Here is a 20,059-nt window from a genome sequence, read left to right on the forward strand (position 1 = left end):
GTTGTGCCAAGGAATTTGAAAACCCACATTACTCTTAAACCTACGGCTATCCCTAAGTTTTTCCGGGCACGCCCTATTCCGGTGGCGTTGCGTGCACCTGTCAAGGCTGAGCTAGACAGGTTAACAGCTTCAGTGATTCTCCTTCCGGTTACCTCCAGCGAATGGGCATCGCCGATCGTGGTGGTTTCTAAACCAAACGGGAGTCTGCAATTGTGTGGTAACTTTAAAGCCACTGTCAACGCTCAGAGCCTCATTGACACTTATCCTCTTCCTCGTCCTGAGGAGTGGTTTACCAAGCTCGCTGGGGGCCAGTTCTTTTCCAAACTTGACTTATCGGAGGCGTACCATCAGTTGCCGTTGGACGCTCCTTCCAAGGAATTTCTCGTTATCAACACTCTTTGTGGGTTGTATCAGTACCAGCAGTTACCATTTGGCGTCGCTAGCGCACCAGCCATTTTTCAGCGGTTTTTGCAACAGCTCACGGCTTCCGTTCCCGACTGCAGAAACTATCTGGATGACATTGTTGTTACGGGGGCCTCCACTGAGGAGCACCTTCGTAATTTGCGTTCACTGTTTCGGGTTTTGCATTCGGCTGGGTTGAGGTGCAATCTGGACAAGTCAGTTCTTTCAACCCTCCACTGTGTATCTTGGTTTCCACTTGTCCTGTGAGGGTATACGTCCTCTACGTCAGCACGTTGCGGCCATTAACGCTCTACCCCGGCTGTCTATGGTCAAAGACCTTCAGGCGTTTCTAGGCAAGATTGCTTATTATCACAAATTCATTCCATCCGCAGCGGCGGTAGCTTATCCTCTGCATCAGCTGTTACGCAAAAACGTCCTCTTCTGTTGGTCTGACGGGTGTGAGCAGGCTTTTGTCCGCCTGAAGGCTCATTTGCAGTCGGCTCCTTGTCTTGCCACATTCCGTCTGGGTCAGCACTTGGTTCTGGCGACTGATGCGTCACAGGATGGTCTAGGAGCTGTTCTCGCCCATCGGTATGAGGATGGGTCGGAACGACCCATCGCCTATGTTTCCAAGACCCTCAACGAGGCGCAACGGCGTTACTCTCAAATCGAAAAGGAGGTGTTCGCTATCATTCATGCTCTAAAAAAGTTCAGTGTTTTTTTTGTATGGTTCTACGTTTCACCTCATCACCGACCACAAACTGCTGGTCTCTCTGTTCAGCCCATCTTCGTCGCTTCCGGAGAAGGCAGCTCACCGCCTGCAACATTGAGCCTTACACTTGTCTCGTTTTCATTATGAGATTCACTATTGCCCCACGGCCCAGCACGCCAACACTGACGCATTGTCGCGATTGCCGATGGGCCCCGACTCTGTTTTTGATCGTGCTGAACTCCTCTGTTTCCACATTGATGAGGAAAAACGTCGTGCGGTCGAGGGTTTTCCACTTACAGGTTCGCAGGTCGTGGCAGCTACTGCGCGGGATCCAGTCCTGCGTCGGGTGATCGGTTTTGTTCAACGGGGTTGGCCAGACAGGACCAAGGGCCGGGCATCGGATCCCCTTCGCAACTACCATGCCTTGCGCCCTCATCTGTTCGTGATGGTGCTGTTCTTCTGGCCACGGATGGCACATCTCCACGGATCGTGGTGCCAGCCTCTCTTCGCAAAGATGTTCTCAAACTGTTGCACAAAGGCCATTGGGGTATTTCTCGGACTAAGTCCCTGGCCCGCAGGCACGTTTATTGGCCCGGTATTGATTCGGACATCACCCCATATGGTTGCTGTTTGTGGCCAGTGTGCTCAACAACTGGCGGCACCTCGTACAATGCCCTCTCCGTGGACTGATCCAGCTCAGCCATGGGAAATTGGTGCATGCCGACTTTGCCTGCCCCTTCCTCGGTACTTTTTGGCTACTGTTGATTGACGCCTTCCCGAAGTTTACGTTTGTTGTTAGATGTCTGTCACCCACCACTGCGGCGACGACGCTGGCTTTGTCCAAAATCTTTGCACTAGAAGGTCTTCCATCCACAATCATCACGGACAATGGCCCTCAGTTCTCTTCGCAGGCCTTCTGTGATTTTTGTACTGGACAAGGGATTCATCATGTTACAGCACTTCCCTTCCATCTGCAATCGAATGGGGAGGTCGAGCGCCTTGTCCGCACTTTCAAATGCCGGATGAAAAAATTCCTTAGTGATTTTTCCACAGATGACACTCTGTTCCAATTTCTGAGTTCTCATCGCTTCACGCCTCTGGGTGATCACAGCCCTGCTGAACTCTTGCATGGCCACCAACTGCGCACTCTACTGCACCTGCTTCACCCTGTCAGGCCTTGTGCTGTGTCTCGTAGTGCAGGAAAATACTCGGTGGGCGCCGACGTGTGGGCACGAGGGTATGGATCTCGCCCTAAATGGATTCCAGGGGTGGTCAAGGCTCTTCGTGGCCGCCGGCTTTGTGAAATACGTACGGGCGACGGCACGGTTGTTCGCCATTACGACCAGATGTGTCCACGAGTGGTGGCCACACCGGTGCCACCGCCCCATCCTTCACCTCCACCAGCCCGAGAAGCCAGTCCTGTCGCTGCTGCTGATCTACCATACGTGTTGATGCAGCCGACGTCGCTACTGCTTCCGAGTGTGCCGGAACCGGACCCAGGTGCGCCGCCGCCTTCTCCGGGACCCATCTTGCTGGAGCACACTCCCAGGTCCATGACACCTATGGATGTTGCTCCGGAGTTTTCACCCATCATCTCATCCAGGAGGCACGTTCCACGCACGAGGTTCTGTCCTGGACATTTTCGACCATACTCTAATGTCTCTCCTCGGGATCTCCTCGGGGCCTCACAAGAGGCCATGGATGTCTCTGCGCTATCCATGTCTCCAAGGAAGTGAGTGTTTTTTTTTTTTCCAAGGGGGGAAAAGTGTTGTGACAGTGCCATGACATCTAACAGTGCCACCACGACAGTACGCGCAAACGGCGATGGAGGCGCTCCGCAAATCGGCTGAGCGCGGGAGCGCCACCTAGCTACGAATGGCGCTGGTCGCATGTCACGGCACGGCAGTCGAATACGAGAGACTGAGTTGTAATCATGTGATCAGCTATTTCTAAGAGAGAGTGTTTAATATCCATGCAATTATTGTGATTGAAGGTTATAACATGTTTTCTGAGCAATATGTTAATTTCAAACTATTACCACTCTTATATTATTTTGAGTACCGTCAATGACATAAGAAAACTTGATTTTTGTATCCATGTATTTATTTAGGTAATATTTAGCATAAAACTACTTCCTGCATATATTGCACATCTCTTCACAATGAAACAAATTTTTTTGTTATTTGAATATTTGTTGTTTATTTGATATCTCATTTGCACTGTTTCTCTTATTGCTGTGTAAGCTTGATTTAAACTTTGTACAATATGACACATTCTGTATCCTTGTGATTCAGTTGCTAACTGGATTTTTAGTAAACAAAAGAAATAAATTAATAAATTATAACTTTTTCTACTACTACTACTTGCACTGTGTGTGCAAATCGTGGCATGGTGTTGAGAGTAACTTGTGATTTTTGACTAATGGAAATATTTTTTATGAAACACTCAAATGCTCTTAAATGGCGTTTTTGAGGAAGACATAATGTTATTGCGAAGAAGTAGAAAGTGAAGAGAAACTACACACTACTTCTCTATAATTAAAAAATCATTCTACACACCTTTTGACATGAAAATGAACTTCATGAGGGAAATTTCCCTTCAAGAGATCTGTCTCTTGTTGTGGTACAGAACATGGGTAGCCTACAGTCATGTCATACACTGCATCCAGGTGGCCATCTGAAATGTTTGCATAAACAGATTTATTATAACCACTGCAGAAGTTGCTCAGAAGGGTCATTTGAGTGAATCAAGTGAAGGGTTTTGTAGAGATTACATATAGTCATATGAAATGACTGCAGTCATAATCCCATTGGTTTAGAATAATAAGACACAAATAAGAAATAAAAATTAAGCCATATATATTACAGCTAAAATGCCCTACTTACTCCAAAAATACTTTTCAACTTACTGAGTGATTCATTAATTTTATTACATACTCTGAGTTGATTTTCTCTTGAAAATTCCAAGGGTTCTGTCAAATGTATATGAGCAATTCATTCTGTCCATTAAAGATATCTAGTGAGATTCTTGTTCAAACAAGCTTTTAAGTGTCTCCTAACACACTTTGGATTGATAAATGTGTTTTTAACCCATAATATGAACATTCATAAAGAATGGCAATATTTTTGTACCAGATGGTCTGAAAGACCAACACCATTGTAAAACTAACATTACTCATTACCCTATTTGCTAAATGATTTATAGAATGTTTCATCTTCCACAATGACACTTGTCTTCTAGAAATGGAAATTTCTTTTGGAATAGTATCCTCTGGCACCTCCCACTTTACAGCAGCCCAGAACAGGCTCCTTTATAATGTAGGACTTAGTTTTTTTTTTTTTTTTTTTTCTTCCAGATCCTTGTACATAAAATACAAAACTAGAAAACGTATGTCTATGAACTCACTGTATCTCATTCGCTGGGCCAGGAATGTGAATCCAGTGGTCTTGGGATGCAGCACATACTGATAATGTGGCAGTCCGTGGCTGTCTGCATAGTTGTGACTGCGCTGCCTACTACCTTCTGTGAGGTCTGTGCCTTCCGGAAACAGCAGAACCTGTCCAGTCAGTACAGTAATCTTTTATATGAAATGTTTTCACATGCAAATATGGAAAACAGTAATGGTTATATGACTGAAACTCATTTGGAAACATTTCTGTCATTCCTTAGGTCAATATACAATACACACACACACACACACTCAGACAGATAGACTTATTTGCAATAAAAGAGCTTGAACAATAAGGTAACTTTGCTCAGTAGTCTCACATATTTAGCTATATTGTAAAAGGTGGAAATGAAGAGAAAAGAATTAGCTTGGTTCAGCACTTACACTACTTACTGTTTATGGAATTCGTACCTGAATCAATGTCTATAGATACACAAAGTATTTGTTTGGGAAAAAGTGAACTGTTAAAATATCCTGTGAAGTAGATAAACACTAGTCTTGTAGAGGTATCTCTAAAGATCTTGTAATGTTTACACTAACCTAATAGCACTTTTAGTTTTCTGTGGCATTTATTAGTAATAACACAAATCAGTTTAAGATCAACTATGATTTCCACAGCCATTATAAGAGACACAAAAACAAATGTCATGTACACTTAATCCTTGTGCCTAGAGTTCTGAACAGGGCTCTGTAAACAACAGTAAAGGCAAATACATCTGAGTGAAAAAGGTCTTTACAATTTTCAAATGATAAGAAATTTATTGAGATAACTTACAGAATCAGCAGATATATCATCATGTAATGAACAACCTCAAGTTTCACATAAACAGCCACAAACAGCTCAATACATGACCATGGAAACAAATCCAGACAGTGTTTACATCTAAACAGAGGAATCAAGTCAAAAACTCCGAATAGTGTATTATACTATGGAATAAAATTGCAAAACAGGCTGCCACAAGAAATAAATGATGCAAATGATCCCACCTCCAGTAGTCAAAGCCTAAAAAAATATTTACTAAGTAACAGCTACAGCACCGTAAAAGAATATTTAAAATGATTACAGATTGTAAATAAATGTTCATAAACATTGCACTGTGTTACAATTTATGATATGATAAGAAAAGTAGAGCTAGGTAAAGGAGCTACAAATGTTGTAAGAGGAACGTTTATTTTAATAAGAAAAATTGGACAAACATTTGACAACATCAGTACAATGTATATTGTTCTATGTATGAATAAGTCAATCAATCAACACGTGATGTATTGGGTCTCCATGAACAACCTGTCCCAACAAAGTTCTTCTGCCAAGGGTAAATTATAAGCCTACTTGGAGCTGAAAGTAGTCATTATAAGTGTGCACTACACTGGTATTCCTCATAGCAGACTGGGGTACTGATGCACTACGTGAATGAAACTTGAGGTTGCTTGCTACAAAATGACAGACCTACTGATACTGTAAGTTACCCCAATAAATTGTTATATCATACCAAAGTTGCAAAGTCCTTTTTGACTCACCTTGTAGAATGATTTGAAGGAGATATCAAGGTGGTAAGGTAATGACCACAGTTCTCTCTTCTAGTCATCAATACTTTTATTACACGAAAAACCTACAGGTTGAAAACTAAGCGGGAACTGAGATCACAGAAGTATACACAACAAAGATCAACTCGAAGACATAATACACATATGATGATATGATGTTCTGGCCTATTGATCCGTGGATCGACACCGCATAGCACCCCCCCCCCCCCTCCCCCTGCAGTATGGAGTAAGTACCGAGAGTTTAAGCAGGTTACAGTGAGTTCCTCCGCATCTAATGGTATGGGCAGTGTGGGAGGAGAACATGGAGCAAATCCTGGAATGCTGATGCTGAAGTCTTGAAGTGACGTTGGTGGTCATACTCATCAGCTGGTGCACGAGCGCTGGTGTGGAAGGGTGTCATCGGCAGGGAACCTAATGATCACCTTTCCACTTGGCCTAACGTAAGCACGTAGGTTTCCACACGTAGCACTTTGAGAGATTTTGAAACACTTCACGACACGTTGTGACACAACACCTAATGAGTCACACAAATCATCAAATGCAAGCAGCACTAATGCGGCATCACCACTAACGTTGACAGATAAACCACAAATGTCATTAGGATGAACATGGGTAGAGTGCTTGGAAGTGGCGCCTACTAACGGAGAGGTATGCTGAGCTGGTGGGGTGGGTAAGCCATAGCACGGAGAGGGCGGTGTGCTACGAGTAGAGGGGTGAGTGTCAGACGGTGAGGTCTAAGTGGGTATGGCAGAAACATGCACACTGGGTGCACCAGTTAGAAGAGCAGCGCGGTGTGCTGTCGCGCAAAAATGGAACTGTTATATTAGAGCCCTGGGAGCTGGGGTCTCTGCTACGGGACCCGGGAGGAAGAAAACCCTGGAATGAGTGTGGGCTCATTGATGGGGCCGGTGTAGGTGTGAGTTTACTCGAATCATGAGCAGAGGAAGAAGGCCGAGGGTAGCTAGAGAGAGTGGTCTCTTCAACGGTGAGTGAGGTAGGGGAAAACTCGATGTGTGTGTTACTGGTTCATTTGACAACTCTGTACGGGCCTGTGTAAGGGGGCTGTAATGAGGCTTTTACAGCGTTGTCACAAAAGAACACAAATTCGCAAGTGTCGGGCGCCTTGGGAACATATGTGGCTGGAAGGGGGCAGGGGTTCAAGCTTGTTACAGTGTAACCTCACCCGTTCTACCAAGGACGGCAGTTCAGACGGTTTGGAGACTGGAGTAGGAGCAACAAGTTCGTCTGGCAGTGTAAGAGACTGGCCGTAGACGAATTCGGCCACTGAGCCTGTAAGGTCTTCCTTGAAAGTGGTCTGCAAACCGAGTAAGATGAATGGCAGGGCTTCTGTCCAAAGGAGGCCATGGCAACGTAGGGCCGTCTCAAGCATCCTATGCCAACGTTCCTCGAGGCCATTGCTTTGGGGGTGGTATGCTGTTGCATGAATTTTCTTGATGCCGCACAACCTACATAGTTCAGAAAACAAGGCAGACTTAAATTGACAGCCTTGGTCAGTCGTCAAATAAAGAGGGCAGCCAAAGCATGAAATCCAAATGTCTATGAAGGACTGAGCCACTGATTTGGATGTAATATTGGGTAGCAGGGCAGCTTCCACCCAACGAGAGGTTCTGCCTATAATAGATAGCATGTATCTGTAACACTCAGAGGGGGTGAGGGGGCCCACCAAGTCAATGTGAAGTGCTGGAAGCGACTGGGAGGAGTGGTGAAGCTGCCTAGTGGGGGCGATGTGTGCCGCGAAACTTTATTTTGTTGGCACGGAATTCAGGCACGGGCCCAGGCTTGGCAGTCCCGATGCATGTCGCTCCAGACGAAGTGCTCTGAAATAAGTCTGGTAGAAGTTCACACACCTGGATGAGCTAGGTTGTGTAATTTGTCAAACACTTGTCTCTGTAGAGGTTTAGGTATGAAGGGACGCAGCGTACCAGTTGATTCGTAACACCAAACCTCATCTACAACAACGGAAAAGGTGGATCACACAAGTTTGAGTGACGAGCTGTGATCAGAAATAAGGTCCATAGTGTCCGCATCAGCAGACTGCAGCTGAGGCAAGTTAGAGAATTGTGAGAGCGCCAACACGAGACAAAAAATCTGCGACCACATTATCTGCACCCTTGAAGTATTGTATGTCACATGTAAATTTCAATATAAAGTCCAAATGATGGAAGTGCCTAGGTGGAGGGTCAGCCAGGGGGCTCTTTACAGAAGCAAACAAAGGTTTATGGTCGATTAAAATGTAGAAGTCCCTACCCTCAACCTCGGTGCAGAAGTGTTTCACAGCCTTGTAAACCGCCAAGAGCTCCCTATCAAAGGCTGAGTACTTTTTTTGAGTGCCGTTGAGCTTCTTAGAAAAGAACTGCCAAGGAGAGGTAGTATCTCTGACGGTTTGGCTGAGGACAGCACCTGCTGCGGTATCACTGGCATCCGGATCGGGTGGGCAACAGTCACTGCGTTTGCTAGTAGGTGCTTCAGGTTGTCAAAAGCTTGTTCCGTGACAGGGGCCCAGGGGACCGGGCGGATACAGGTCTCCAGATCAGAAGGTTGCGTGTTCAAATCACATTGGGGTCACCACTGAAGGAGATATCAAGGTGGTAAGGTAATGGCCATGGTTCTCTCTTCTAATCATCAATACTTTTATTACATGACAAACATACAGTTCGATGACTAGGCGGGAACTGAGGTCCCGGAAGTATACAAAACAAAGATCAACTCAAAGACATAATACACATATGATGTTCGGGCCTATCGATCCGTGGATCGATGCCACAGATTGTTCAATAAGAGCTGTCAATGAGGGAGGAGAATTACGTTTCCATCTTTGCTATGTTTGATGTGATAAGTTCTAGGTGTTAACAATAATGACAGTGGCATGATTATCTGAAGTGCCAATTGGATAGAATTTGGTACAATCTCCCTCAGGAGGGCATTCAACAACTCTATCCCTCAGGAGGGCATCCAATGATTCTGTTAATCAATGTCATGCTAAACAACTGCTTGCATAAGGGCCAGAGGACCAGTACATTATTGACTTGATTAATTTATTAAGCTCTTTCTCATGAATAAATCGTTCAATTTTTCTGAAAGTGTTACTCATTTCTTTATCTGTATACATTCATCACATCTACTGATTTCCATCCTGTTTGGGTAATGCTATCATGATGCATTATATCAGGAGAAACAGCACTCTGAAATAGTCCTGTTGCACTTGTAAACTGCTCATCTGCTGCTTTTTCAGCTAATACTTCAAACAATTTATGTGATCTTACATAAAATGCTATAATATACCAATACACTGGCAAACTCAAGATTATTGATACAAACCTTAGAGTTAAATGACATTTTGACAGCTGAATCCAGATATTCTGTTAAAGTAGGACAGCCTTGCTAATAAAGTTTTCTTATAAATCATTTTTAAATATATGGATATATTAACTGCCTAGTGCCTGTCTATCAGTAATTTGCTTAAGACTTTTTGAAAATCTGTTCTGAACCAGAGGTAGGATCATTCATTTCAAATGTAAATTACTCTAGTATTGTGGGTGTGACTTGCACAGTTAATCTTAACTTCATTCTTACGCAAATATCATCAGGAATAGTATGTACTGGTATGTAAGCGTAAGAATCCTTACATAACTGAAGAGGATTCTGCAAGATGATTAGTTCTCAATTTTACACAATACGCTATACACTTCTGTTGAATAAACAGAACAATTGAAAACCCAGGGTGGAATATCAACAACATGGAAAGAATAGACTACTACCCACAATAGAGAAGTGGCATTGAACTGCAGACAGGCACATTAAGAAAGCTGCTAAAATATTAAAGCTTTTAAAAATAGTCCTCCTTCTGCAACAGAAAATTCACATACACACAACTCAGACATATATAGCCACTGTCTCAGTGTGTTAGAGTCTTACTGTGACTAGATCTCCACACATTAATTATTTGTACTATGTCTTATTAGTACTCTTATTGCTCAATGAATTTTAAATTTTACACAGTTTTAAAACAATTTATTTTGGGGCCATGCAGACTTCCAGAACCACTATTTTGCATGCTTCCAAGTCTTTTACTGAATCAATAGCACTAAGAGTGCTGTGCTGTGCAGTATTCATTTACACCTATGCATTGGGACTCTCTTCCATTGTTTTGTATACATGGTGGCTCCTCTTTTCTCATATCATGCTTAAGGTAATGTTGAATACAGTTGTATCCCTCTAGGTGCATAGGTTTGATTTATGATATTCTGTTATGCACAGCTCATCTGCAGAAATGCCTTAGATTTTTAAATATCTTGTAATGCTATGAGAATTTCATATATATTATTAAACTAATGTCTTCTGTTTTAGTTGAAAAGTTTTAATGTATTACGTTTATTACTATTGTGCAGTCCAAACTGCAATTATTTTTTGTTTCTCTGCTGATTGTTGTAACTGTGTCTGTAGTTATTCAGCAACTCTGTTTTTCAGGAACTTTTACCTTAAAAATGGGCAAATGAAAATATTGTAAATCACTGGAGAGATTGTGCTCTGATTACAGTGAATACTTCTGGAAATTGGTCATGCAAGTAACCTTTTGCTGAAAATACTAAAATGTAAACCATGTTGGCAACTTGGGTGTTAATCATGCAGACAATCAGTATCATATCAAAGATGAAAGACCGTCATTAATATTTGTCAGTGAGCAGAATGGCAGATATATTTACTGAGAAATCAATAAAAAAAAGGGGCTGGCATTCTAAAATTATATAAAATAACCATCACGTGTCTGACTTTGGCTGCAAGTGTAACAGAATATATTGCTAAACCCCACTGTCTTTCATGAAACAGGTGTTAATACCCATAATAAATACTTTCTCTGATTGTGAAGGTCCAATGGTAGTAATGAAACATCCCCACCAATCAGTATTAGTTATGAAAGGAAAAATACAATTCAAAGGTACAATTTCACAGAACCATAAATACTGGCTCAGTTATACAATTCAGTTGAGACAAAACATCTGACGGAGGAATCTGGGTAATTTAGGAGGGAAACAAGATAGGAACAGGTGTGGGATGATTTTGAGAAAACTAAACAATAGTTAAGGAAAGAAATACTTGACAGTTACAAGTTATTTACAGGCTGCATATGGGTGAATATTGTTGTTGTTGTTGTGGTCTTCAGTCCTGAGACTGGTTTGATGCAGCTCTCCATGAGACTATCCTGTGCAAGATTCTTCATCTCCCAGTACCTACTGCAACCTACATCCTTCTGAACCTCCTCATTAGTTACGTCATCTACCCATCTAATCTTCAGCATTCTTCTGTAGCAATACATTTCGAAAGTTTCTATTCTCTTCTTGTCTAAACTAGTTATCGTCCATGTTTCACTTCCATACATGGCTACACTCCAAACAAATACTTTCAGAAACGACTTCCTGACACTTAAATCTATATTTGATGTTAACAAATTTCTCTTCTTCAGAAACGCTTTCCATGCTATTGCCAGTCTACATTTTATATACTCTCTACTTCAACCATCATCAGTTATTTTGCTCCCCAAATAGCAAAGCTCCTCTACTACTTTAAGTGTCTCATTTCCTAATCTAATTCCCTCAGCATCACCCGGCTTAATTCGACTACATTCCATTATCCTCGTTTTGCTTTTGTTGATGTTCATCTTATATCCTCCTTTCAAGTCACTGTCCATTCCATTCAACTACTCCTCCAATTCCTTTGCTGTCTCTGACAGAATTACAATGTCATCGGCGAACCTCAAAGTTTTTATTTCTTCTCCATGGATTTTAATACCTACTCCGAATTTTTCATTTGTTTCCTTTACTGCTTGCTCAATATACAGATTGAATAACATCAGGGAGAGGCTACAACCCTGTATTACTCCCTTCACAACCACTGCTTCCCTTTCATGTCCCTCGACTCTTATAACTGCCATCTGGTTTCTGTACAAATTGTAAATAGCTTTTCGCTCCCTGTATTTTACCCCTACCACTTTTAGAATTTGAAAGAGAATATTCCAGTCAAAATTGTCAAAAGCTTTCTCTAAGTCTACTCCTTCCACCTTTCTGCTTTCCCTTCTTTGGTTAGAACTGGGTTTCCATCTGAGCTCTTAATATTCATACAAGTGGTCCTCTTTTCTCCAAAGGTCTCTTTAATTTTACTGTAGGCAGTATCTATCTTACTCCTAGTGAGATAAGCCTCTACATCCTTACATTTGTCCTCTAGCCATCCCTGCTTAGCCATTTTGCATTTACTGTCGATGTCATTTTTGAGACATTTGTATTCCTTTTTGCCTGCTTCATTTACTGCATTTTTATATTTTCTCCTTTCATCAATTAAATTCAGTATTTCTTCTGTTACCCAAGGATTTCTACTAGCCCTCGTCTTTTTACCTACTTGATCCTCTGCTGCCTTCACTATTTCATCCCTCAAAGCTACCCATTCTTCTTCTACTGTATTTCTTTCCCCCAATTCCTGTCAATTGCTCCCTTATGCTCTCCCTGAAACTCTGTAAAACCTTTGGTTTAGTCAGTTAATCCAGGTCCCATCTCCTTAAATTCCCACCTTTTTGCAGTTTCTTCTGTTTTAATCTACAGGTCATAGCCAATAGATTGTGGCCAGAGTCCACATCTGGCCCTGGAAATGTCTTACAATTTAAAACCTGGTTTCTAAATCTCTGTCTTACCGTTATATAATCTATGGTACATTTTAGTGAATATTAACTATTCTATAATTTCCAATTCCACATATACATCTGCATACACCCTCCACAAGCCACCACATGGTGCCTGTCACAGGGCGCTCTGCACCACTACTAGTCATTTCCTTTCCAGTTCCACAGAGAAAGGGAAAATCACTTGTCTACATGCCTTTATATAATCCCTAGTCTACCTTTGTGGTCCTTACGGAAAATGTACACTGACAGCAGTAAAATTGTTCTGCAACCAGCCTCAAATGGTAGTTCCCTAAATTTTCTCAGTAATGCTCCTTGAAAAGAACATTGCCGTCGCTCCACTGACTCCCATTTGAGATACCCAAGCATCTCCACAATACTTGTGTGTTGTTTGAACTAACTGGGAGCAAATCTAGCCGACCACCTCCGCATTGCTTCAACGTCTTTTTTTAGTCTGATGTGGTGTGGATACCAAACGCTCAAACAGTACTGGACAACTGGTCCATTAGTGTCCTATATGTGGTCTCCTGTACAGATGAATCACACCTTCACAAAACTCTTCCAAAAACCTGAAATCAACCATTCGCCTTCCTTACTACAATTCTTACATGCTCAAGCACATTCCTTTTCATACTGCTTTGTGACATAATGCCTCGATCTTTAATCGATGTGCATGTGTCGAGTAGCACATTACTGATGCTGTATTCAAGCATTACATGGTTTTTTTGTCTACCACCTGCATTACCTTGCATTTTTTTTCATTTATAGCTAGCTGCTATTCATCACACCAACTAGAAATTTTGCTTGAGTAATCCTGTATCTTCGTAAAGTAACTCAATGCCGACACCTTCCCATACACCACTGCATCATCAGCAAACAATCTGATTGCTGCTCACCCTATTGGCCAGATTATTTATGTATATAAAGACAACAGTGGTCCTGTCACATTTTCCTGGGGCACTCTCGATGAAATCCTTGTCTCTGACAAACGGTTACCATCGAGAACAACATACTGCAGTCTGTTACTTAACAAGTCTTTGAGTCACTCATTTATCTGGGTACCTACTTCATATTTCATATGCTTGTACCTTTATGAACAGTTAGCAGTGTGGCAGCATGTCAAATGTTTTATGGAATTTCTTAATGTGGAATCCACAGTTGCCCTTCACCCATATTTTGCAGAATATCATCTGAGAAAAGGGCATGCTGAGTTTTGCACGAGCAATGCTTGCTGTCCACAGAATCTTTTCCCTCTCAGGGATATTTATTACATTCAAGCAGAGAATACAGGGTGTACATAAAGTCCGGGACAGTCTCGGCAGCTGACATACGGCCGGGAGAGCAGTGTGCCGATCACATGCCCTTCCATATCCACATCCAGTGATGCCTATGAGATGAGGATGACACAGCAGCCGGTCAGTACTGTTGGGCCTTCATGGCCTGTTCGGGAGCAGTTTATTCCAGGAACACTTTCAATTATTTATTGCACAAGAACCAAACATTGTACAGATATCACACATCATAAGTCATTCCCTACCCCCATTGTATATCTCCACAGCATAGTTTCGTAATTTGCTGATAGTCAGCACTAGTTGCAAACACGGCGAGTTCAGATGCAGAGTGAGCTCTCTGTGTGTTGGAGTTGGACAACAGCTGTTCAACGGATGTTTAGAACCAAGTACGGCAAGAAACCACCAACAAGGAAGGTCATTTACCACTGTCACAACAAATTTGTTACATCAGGTTGCTTTGCCCAGCAAAGAGAAGCAGTCATCCCAGTGTGAGTGAAGTGAATGTGGAGCGTGTACAAGAGACATTCATGAGGAGTCCAAAGAAATTGGTTCGTCGTGCATTCTGTGAACTCGAAATGGCTCCAATGACAGTGTGGAAAGTCCTGCGACAGAAGCTGTCTATGAAACCGTTAAAGTTGGAGCTAGTGCAGAAACTCAATGATGACAACAAAGACGAGTGTTTTGAGTTTTTTTCGCAGTTGCAACAATTGAATGAAGGTGGGGATGGCATTGTTGACTGCTTAATTTTTAGTGACGAAGTCACTTTTCACACTAATAGGAAAGTGAACAGGCATAACTGTTGAATCTGGGGTACAAAGAATCCACATGAACGCATTGAATTTGAGTGTGATTCCCCTAAGGTAAATGTTTATTGTGCCTTGTCACGTCAAAAACTGTACGGGCCATTCTTCTTCGCTGAGAACACTGTCACTGGATATTCCTACTCGGACATGTTGCAGCAATGGCTGATGTCTCAAATGCCATTGGACTCCCCGTTCACGTTTCAGCAGGATGGCACTCCATCCCATTTTCATCGTTCGCGGCTACCTGAACACGGAGCTGCCGCATCAGTGGATTGGCCGTGCTAAAGAAGGGGACAGCTGTTTGATGAAATGGCCTCCCCGATCACCAGATCTCACTCTGTGTGACTTTTTTCTGTGGGGACACATTAAAGATCTGGTTTATGTACCGCTTCTACCACTCGATGTAACAATGGTCCAGGAGAATACGGGAAGTGACTGCCACAGTTGATGATAGCATGCTGTGACGGGTATGGCAAGAATTTGATTACTGTACTGACATCTGCTGGGTCGCTCACGGTTTGCATATTGAATGTTTGTAAAAGAAATTTCAGAGTTTCTCTTCAAAATGCAATTTGTATGACATCTGTACAATGTTTAGTTCTTGTGCCATAAATAATTGAAAGTGTTCCTGGACTTTATGTGCACCCTGTATGTGCAACGATTCTGAAGCAAACCGATGTTAAGGATATTGATCTGTAATTATGCATTCTTTTACCATCCTTACATACAGGAGCCACCTTGTGCTTTTCTCCAGTCGCTCGGGACTTTGCGCTGGGCAAGAGTTTTGCAATAAATGCAGGCTACGTAAGGTGCCAGTGCTATAGAGCACAATTGTAAACCCAAATTGGGATTCTGTAAAGGATGTTAGAAGAATATATGGTAACATAACTAACACACCCAAGTAATGAGATTCAGAAACAGAGAATGGTAAATTAAACATGGTGTCAACATAATATCACTATACAATAGAGACAATGAAGTGCAAAGCACTAGATTCTGCTTTTATTGTGAGAAGGAAGAAAGGTAATTAATGTAGATTTTTTTCTGAGTTTGTACTTTCTCCTAGTTTGAGTTTGTACTTTCTCCTAGTTAAGGAAAAAGCAATATATTTATTAGATAGTCAATAATTACGAAACGGACGGATTTGTACTCACCATAAAGACGACAGTGAGTTAAAGCCAGGCAAGCTGTCAGCCAAAACCTTGTTCAGAAAAGAAACGAAAACACACAGACATTCACGGGAGCAGTCACACCACATACACACGACAGTTGAGGGGCTGGTGAGAAGAGCACTGTCTGACAGAGCATGTACGGACTGTGTGTAACAGTAGTTTTGTTGTACCTATGTGCAACTCAATGTGTCATCTATACAATGAGTAGCAATCTATCCTTATCATAATCATTGATATTCCAACCTGGACTTTCCATTGTTTGACATTTATCAGATAGGTTTCTTGCATTATCACCATAGTGTAATTTTTTATGTCCGTACATGTACTACATTAACAGCCATTACTTGTACTTTGTATGTTGCTTTACAAGTGGCAGATTAAGCGAGCACTGGGCACCTAGAAAGTGCTATGGAGAGGTCTTTGGTTTGTTTTATGCCTCAAAGTTTAGGATATAAAATAAAACACCACTTTACTTTAGCGTCAAAATGATATGTACATTTCCTGTTATTATCACCTACAAACATTTAAAACAAAAATTCTTATCACGCCGTAAGAAAATATAAAATTTTTCTTAGAGATTCGCTTCATTAAATTTGTGCAAAATAATAAAGCTGTCATGGTGATTCAAATGAGACAATCAAGAATCAGAAATTAAATGTAAGAAAAATTTATAAATATAAGTAAATTAAATGTATAAAAATAAGGAACATAATCATTTCAATAATGGTTGCCTAAAAATCACCACTTTGTAACTACTGAACATGGAAGCTTTAGTTTACGAGCCTAGAGCCTTACCCATCACGCTACAGCTAGTGGGGAAACTCGTGTTGTTTTTAATGGTTTAGTGTCTCACAAGAAGTTATTTTTATCAAAATTTTGTAAATTATGGTGCACCAGAATGGACAGCTGCATGGTGTGAAACCTGGCACCCAGTTCTATATTACTATGTGAGTGTTACTTAAAATCGGTCTTGATTGCAATTTTTTTTTTTTTTTTTTTTTTCGTGTGTCCGGTTTCAGTTCATTCAGAACCATCTTCAGATATGTAAAAATAATTATACTGATCTGCTATTTCACAGAAGCTAATCTTTTTCATCCCATCTAATCAACATCAAATGTACCATAACGTACCTGATATTTTAGTTACAGGAGTAACCCATCCAAATCCAGCAATTTTCACATTCTACGTCACATAAAATTGGTTGGCAGAGTGCACATCAATTATATTAATTATAATACTATTACCGACAGGTGGCATCCTGTACATTTGTTACATTCCATTTGCACGTACTGTATTCAGTAGATTTTTTAAAATTAAAAATACTTAATTAAAAGGTTAAATTCCTCAACGAGCAAAGTGAATTCAATCATAACACCTATTTTAGCATTTATGACGACCTACTAAGATGACAACTGCTGCGTGTGGAGATCCAGGCCAAGGGACAAGAGATGGTGCGCAGTGGAGAAGCTGGAAGATGCGTGCAGTGCCTGGCGTCGTTGACGGGGCCCTCCTGTGCGGCCTTCTTGCCTGCGGCGATGGACATCAGACGACTGAGCGGACCGCGGCACAACACCAAAATGGTGGGAACCACGGAAGCAGACCATAGGTCATATAAAAATAATAATTTTAGTGTTTTTTTTAATTCTGACAATTACAGATTTTAACCTTGACATCTACATATTTTAAGTATTTTTAATTTTAAAAAATCTACTGAATACAGTACGTGCAAATGGAATGTAACAAATGTAGTAGACACCACCTGTCAGTAATAGTGTTATAATTAATATAAATGTCGTGCACTCTGCCAACCAATTTTATGTGACGTAGGATGTGAAAATTGCTGGATTTGGACGGGTTATTCCTGTAACTAAAATAGCAGGTATGTTCTGGTACATTTGATGTTGATTAGATAGGATGAAAAAGATTTGCTTCCGTGAAATAGTAAATTAGTATAATTATTTTTACATATCTGAAGATGGTTCTGAATGAACCAAAACCGGTCATATGAATAAAAAAAAATTACAATCAAGACGGATTTTAAGTAACATTATAAAATCACTGATTGCTGTTATCCCATAAGACATTATGTCTGTTTTTGCAAACTATGTGAGTGGTTTCAAAAAGTCAGTGTGGTGTCACAGTGGCAAATAAATATTTACCAAATTCAGAAGTAAATCAATTGTAATGATAACATTTTATCATCATACAATATGCCAATAATTGATATGTGCATTGTTATATATGTTGCACATATATTCTACTTTTTTATCCTTACCTGTTCTTAAACAGTGGTATTGTATCCTATTAGTCCATAGTGGCTGGCAAAAAGTGACACATCAGAAATGTAGGAAATATGAAACTATAACATGTTTACAACAGTCGTTTACTAACAGCCTTCACTCTATACAGCTCATATCAAAAGTAGTCTAAGAAAAAGATATAGGGTAGGAAGAATTAACGAATGTAATAGAAGATTTACAAAAATAAATCCAGCAGCTATTAATTACTTTCTTATTGGTAATCGATACTCAAGGACAATATTGTGCAAATGGAAAAGGATGTAGATGAAGATGAAATAGGGGATACGATACTGCGTGAAAAGTTTGATAGAGCACTGAAAGGCCTGGGAGTAGCCAACATTCCATTGCCACTACTGATGGCCTTGGGAGAGCCAGTCCTGACAAAACTCTACCATCTGGTGAGCAAAATGTATGAGACCGGCGAAATACCCTCAGACTTCAATAAGAATATAATAATTCCAATCCCAAAGAAAGCAGGTGTTGATAGATGTGAAAATTACTGAACTATCAGTTTAATAAGTCACAGCTGCAAAACACTAATGCGAATTCTTTACAGGCGAATGGAAAAACTGGTAGAAGCCAACCTCGAGAAGGATCAGTTTGGATTCTGAAGAAATGTAGGAACACATGAGGCAATACTGACCCTACGACTTATCTTAGAAAACAGATTAAGGAAAGGCAAACCTATGTTTCTAGCATTTGTAGACAACAACAACGACAACAATCAATGCAACCCCATTCTGAGTGACTGAGTACTTACAACCAGCTTGGATAACATTAGGGAATTCCCCTTTAAGGTCAATGGTGTTGTCAGCTTATGACACATGATATATGGTGTAGCCAGTGTTCGCTTTTAAATATGAGCTAAAATCTTACTACTCATCACTGATTTAGATACCACCATCTTTTCATTGGATGGCAGGTAGAATACCATTCATACTGTATTTTATGGACGATAATACACTTTTTCTTTGAAAAATTGCCTCCAAAATTCAGGTGTATCTTATACTCAAAATTAATATAAAAATTTCCAATGCTTGATTTAAAATTTCAGCCAATCTTAAAAATGGCCATGTATTCAACACCATGGGGAACCTATCCCTATCTGGCAACTTGAATTCAGCTGGCAGTAGCAGTGCACCGACACAACAAATGTGGGTTGTACGGTTCACAGGGTTGCTAACACTGTCCGCTTTCCTCCCCGCCATTAAAAACACAGAACACTGTTTAGCCTATGATGCATCATTGTAGTCTACAGTGCTAGTGAACTTAAATTGAAAGTGATTTGTGTTATCAGTAAGAGTACACCATTTTTGTTAGTAGCAAGCTTCATAATTGAAAGAAATAAAAAGTATATACATATGATGCAGGCTATAAATTGAAAGTAGTAGTATAAGCAGAAGAACATGGAAACAGAGCAGCTGAGCAGCATTTCGGCCCTCCACCAACAGGAAAAACCATTCACAATTGGTGGGATAGCAAAAAAGAACTGAAAAAAAATGAGGACTAAATATGCAAAACTAGAACATGACTTATTGAATTGGATTCAAGGACACCATACAAAATGGCATTGAATTAATACAAAAATGATTGAAATACATGCTCATAAGCTAGAGGCACAGTGGAACTTAACAAATTTTAAGGGTGGAGTTGGTTGGTGCTACAGGTTTATGGAACATCATGGACTTAGCCTGCGA

General features: G+C 41.0%; 1 protein-coding gene across 4 annotated transcripts in view; it reads right to left on the bottom strand.

The window, feature by feature from the left end:
• Positions 1-20,059, bottom strand: part of LOC126284341 (lysocardiolipin acyltransferase 1-like) — a 297,024-nt gene that overhangs the window by 24,324 nt on the left and 252,641 nt on the right. For all 4 annotated transcript variants that reach the window (XM_049983194.1, XM_049983196.1, XM_049983193.1 and 1 more), the window contains exons 5-6: positions 4,520-4,670; positions 3,673-3,790 (exon numbers count right to left, since the gene is read on the bottom strand). In XM_049983194.1, the coding sequence (XP_049839151.1) occupies positions 3,673-3,790; positions 4,520-4,670 (269 nt within the window). The remainder of the gene's footprint in view (positions 1-3,672; positions 3,791-4,519; positions 4,671-20,059) is intronic.

Source organism: Schistocerca gregaria, chromosome 8, assembly GCF_023897955.1.
Source record: "Schistocerca gregaria isolate iqSchGreg1 chromosome 8, iqSchGreg1.2, whole genome shotgun sequence".
Lineage (NCBI taxonomy): Eukaryota > Metazoa > Arthropoda > Insecta > Orthoptera > Acrididae > Schistocerca > Schistocerca gregaria.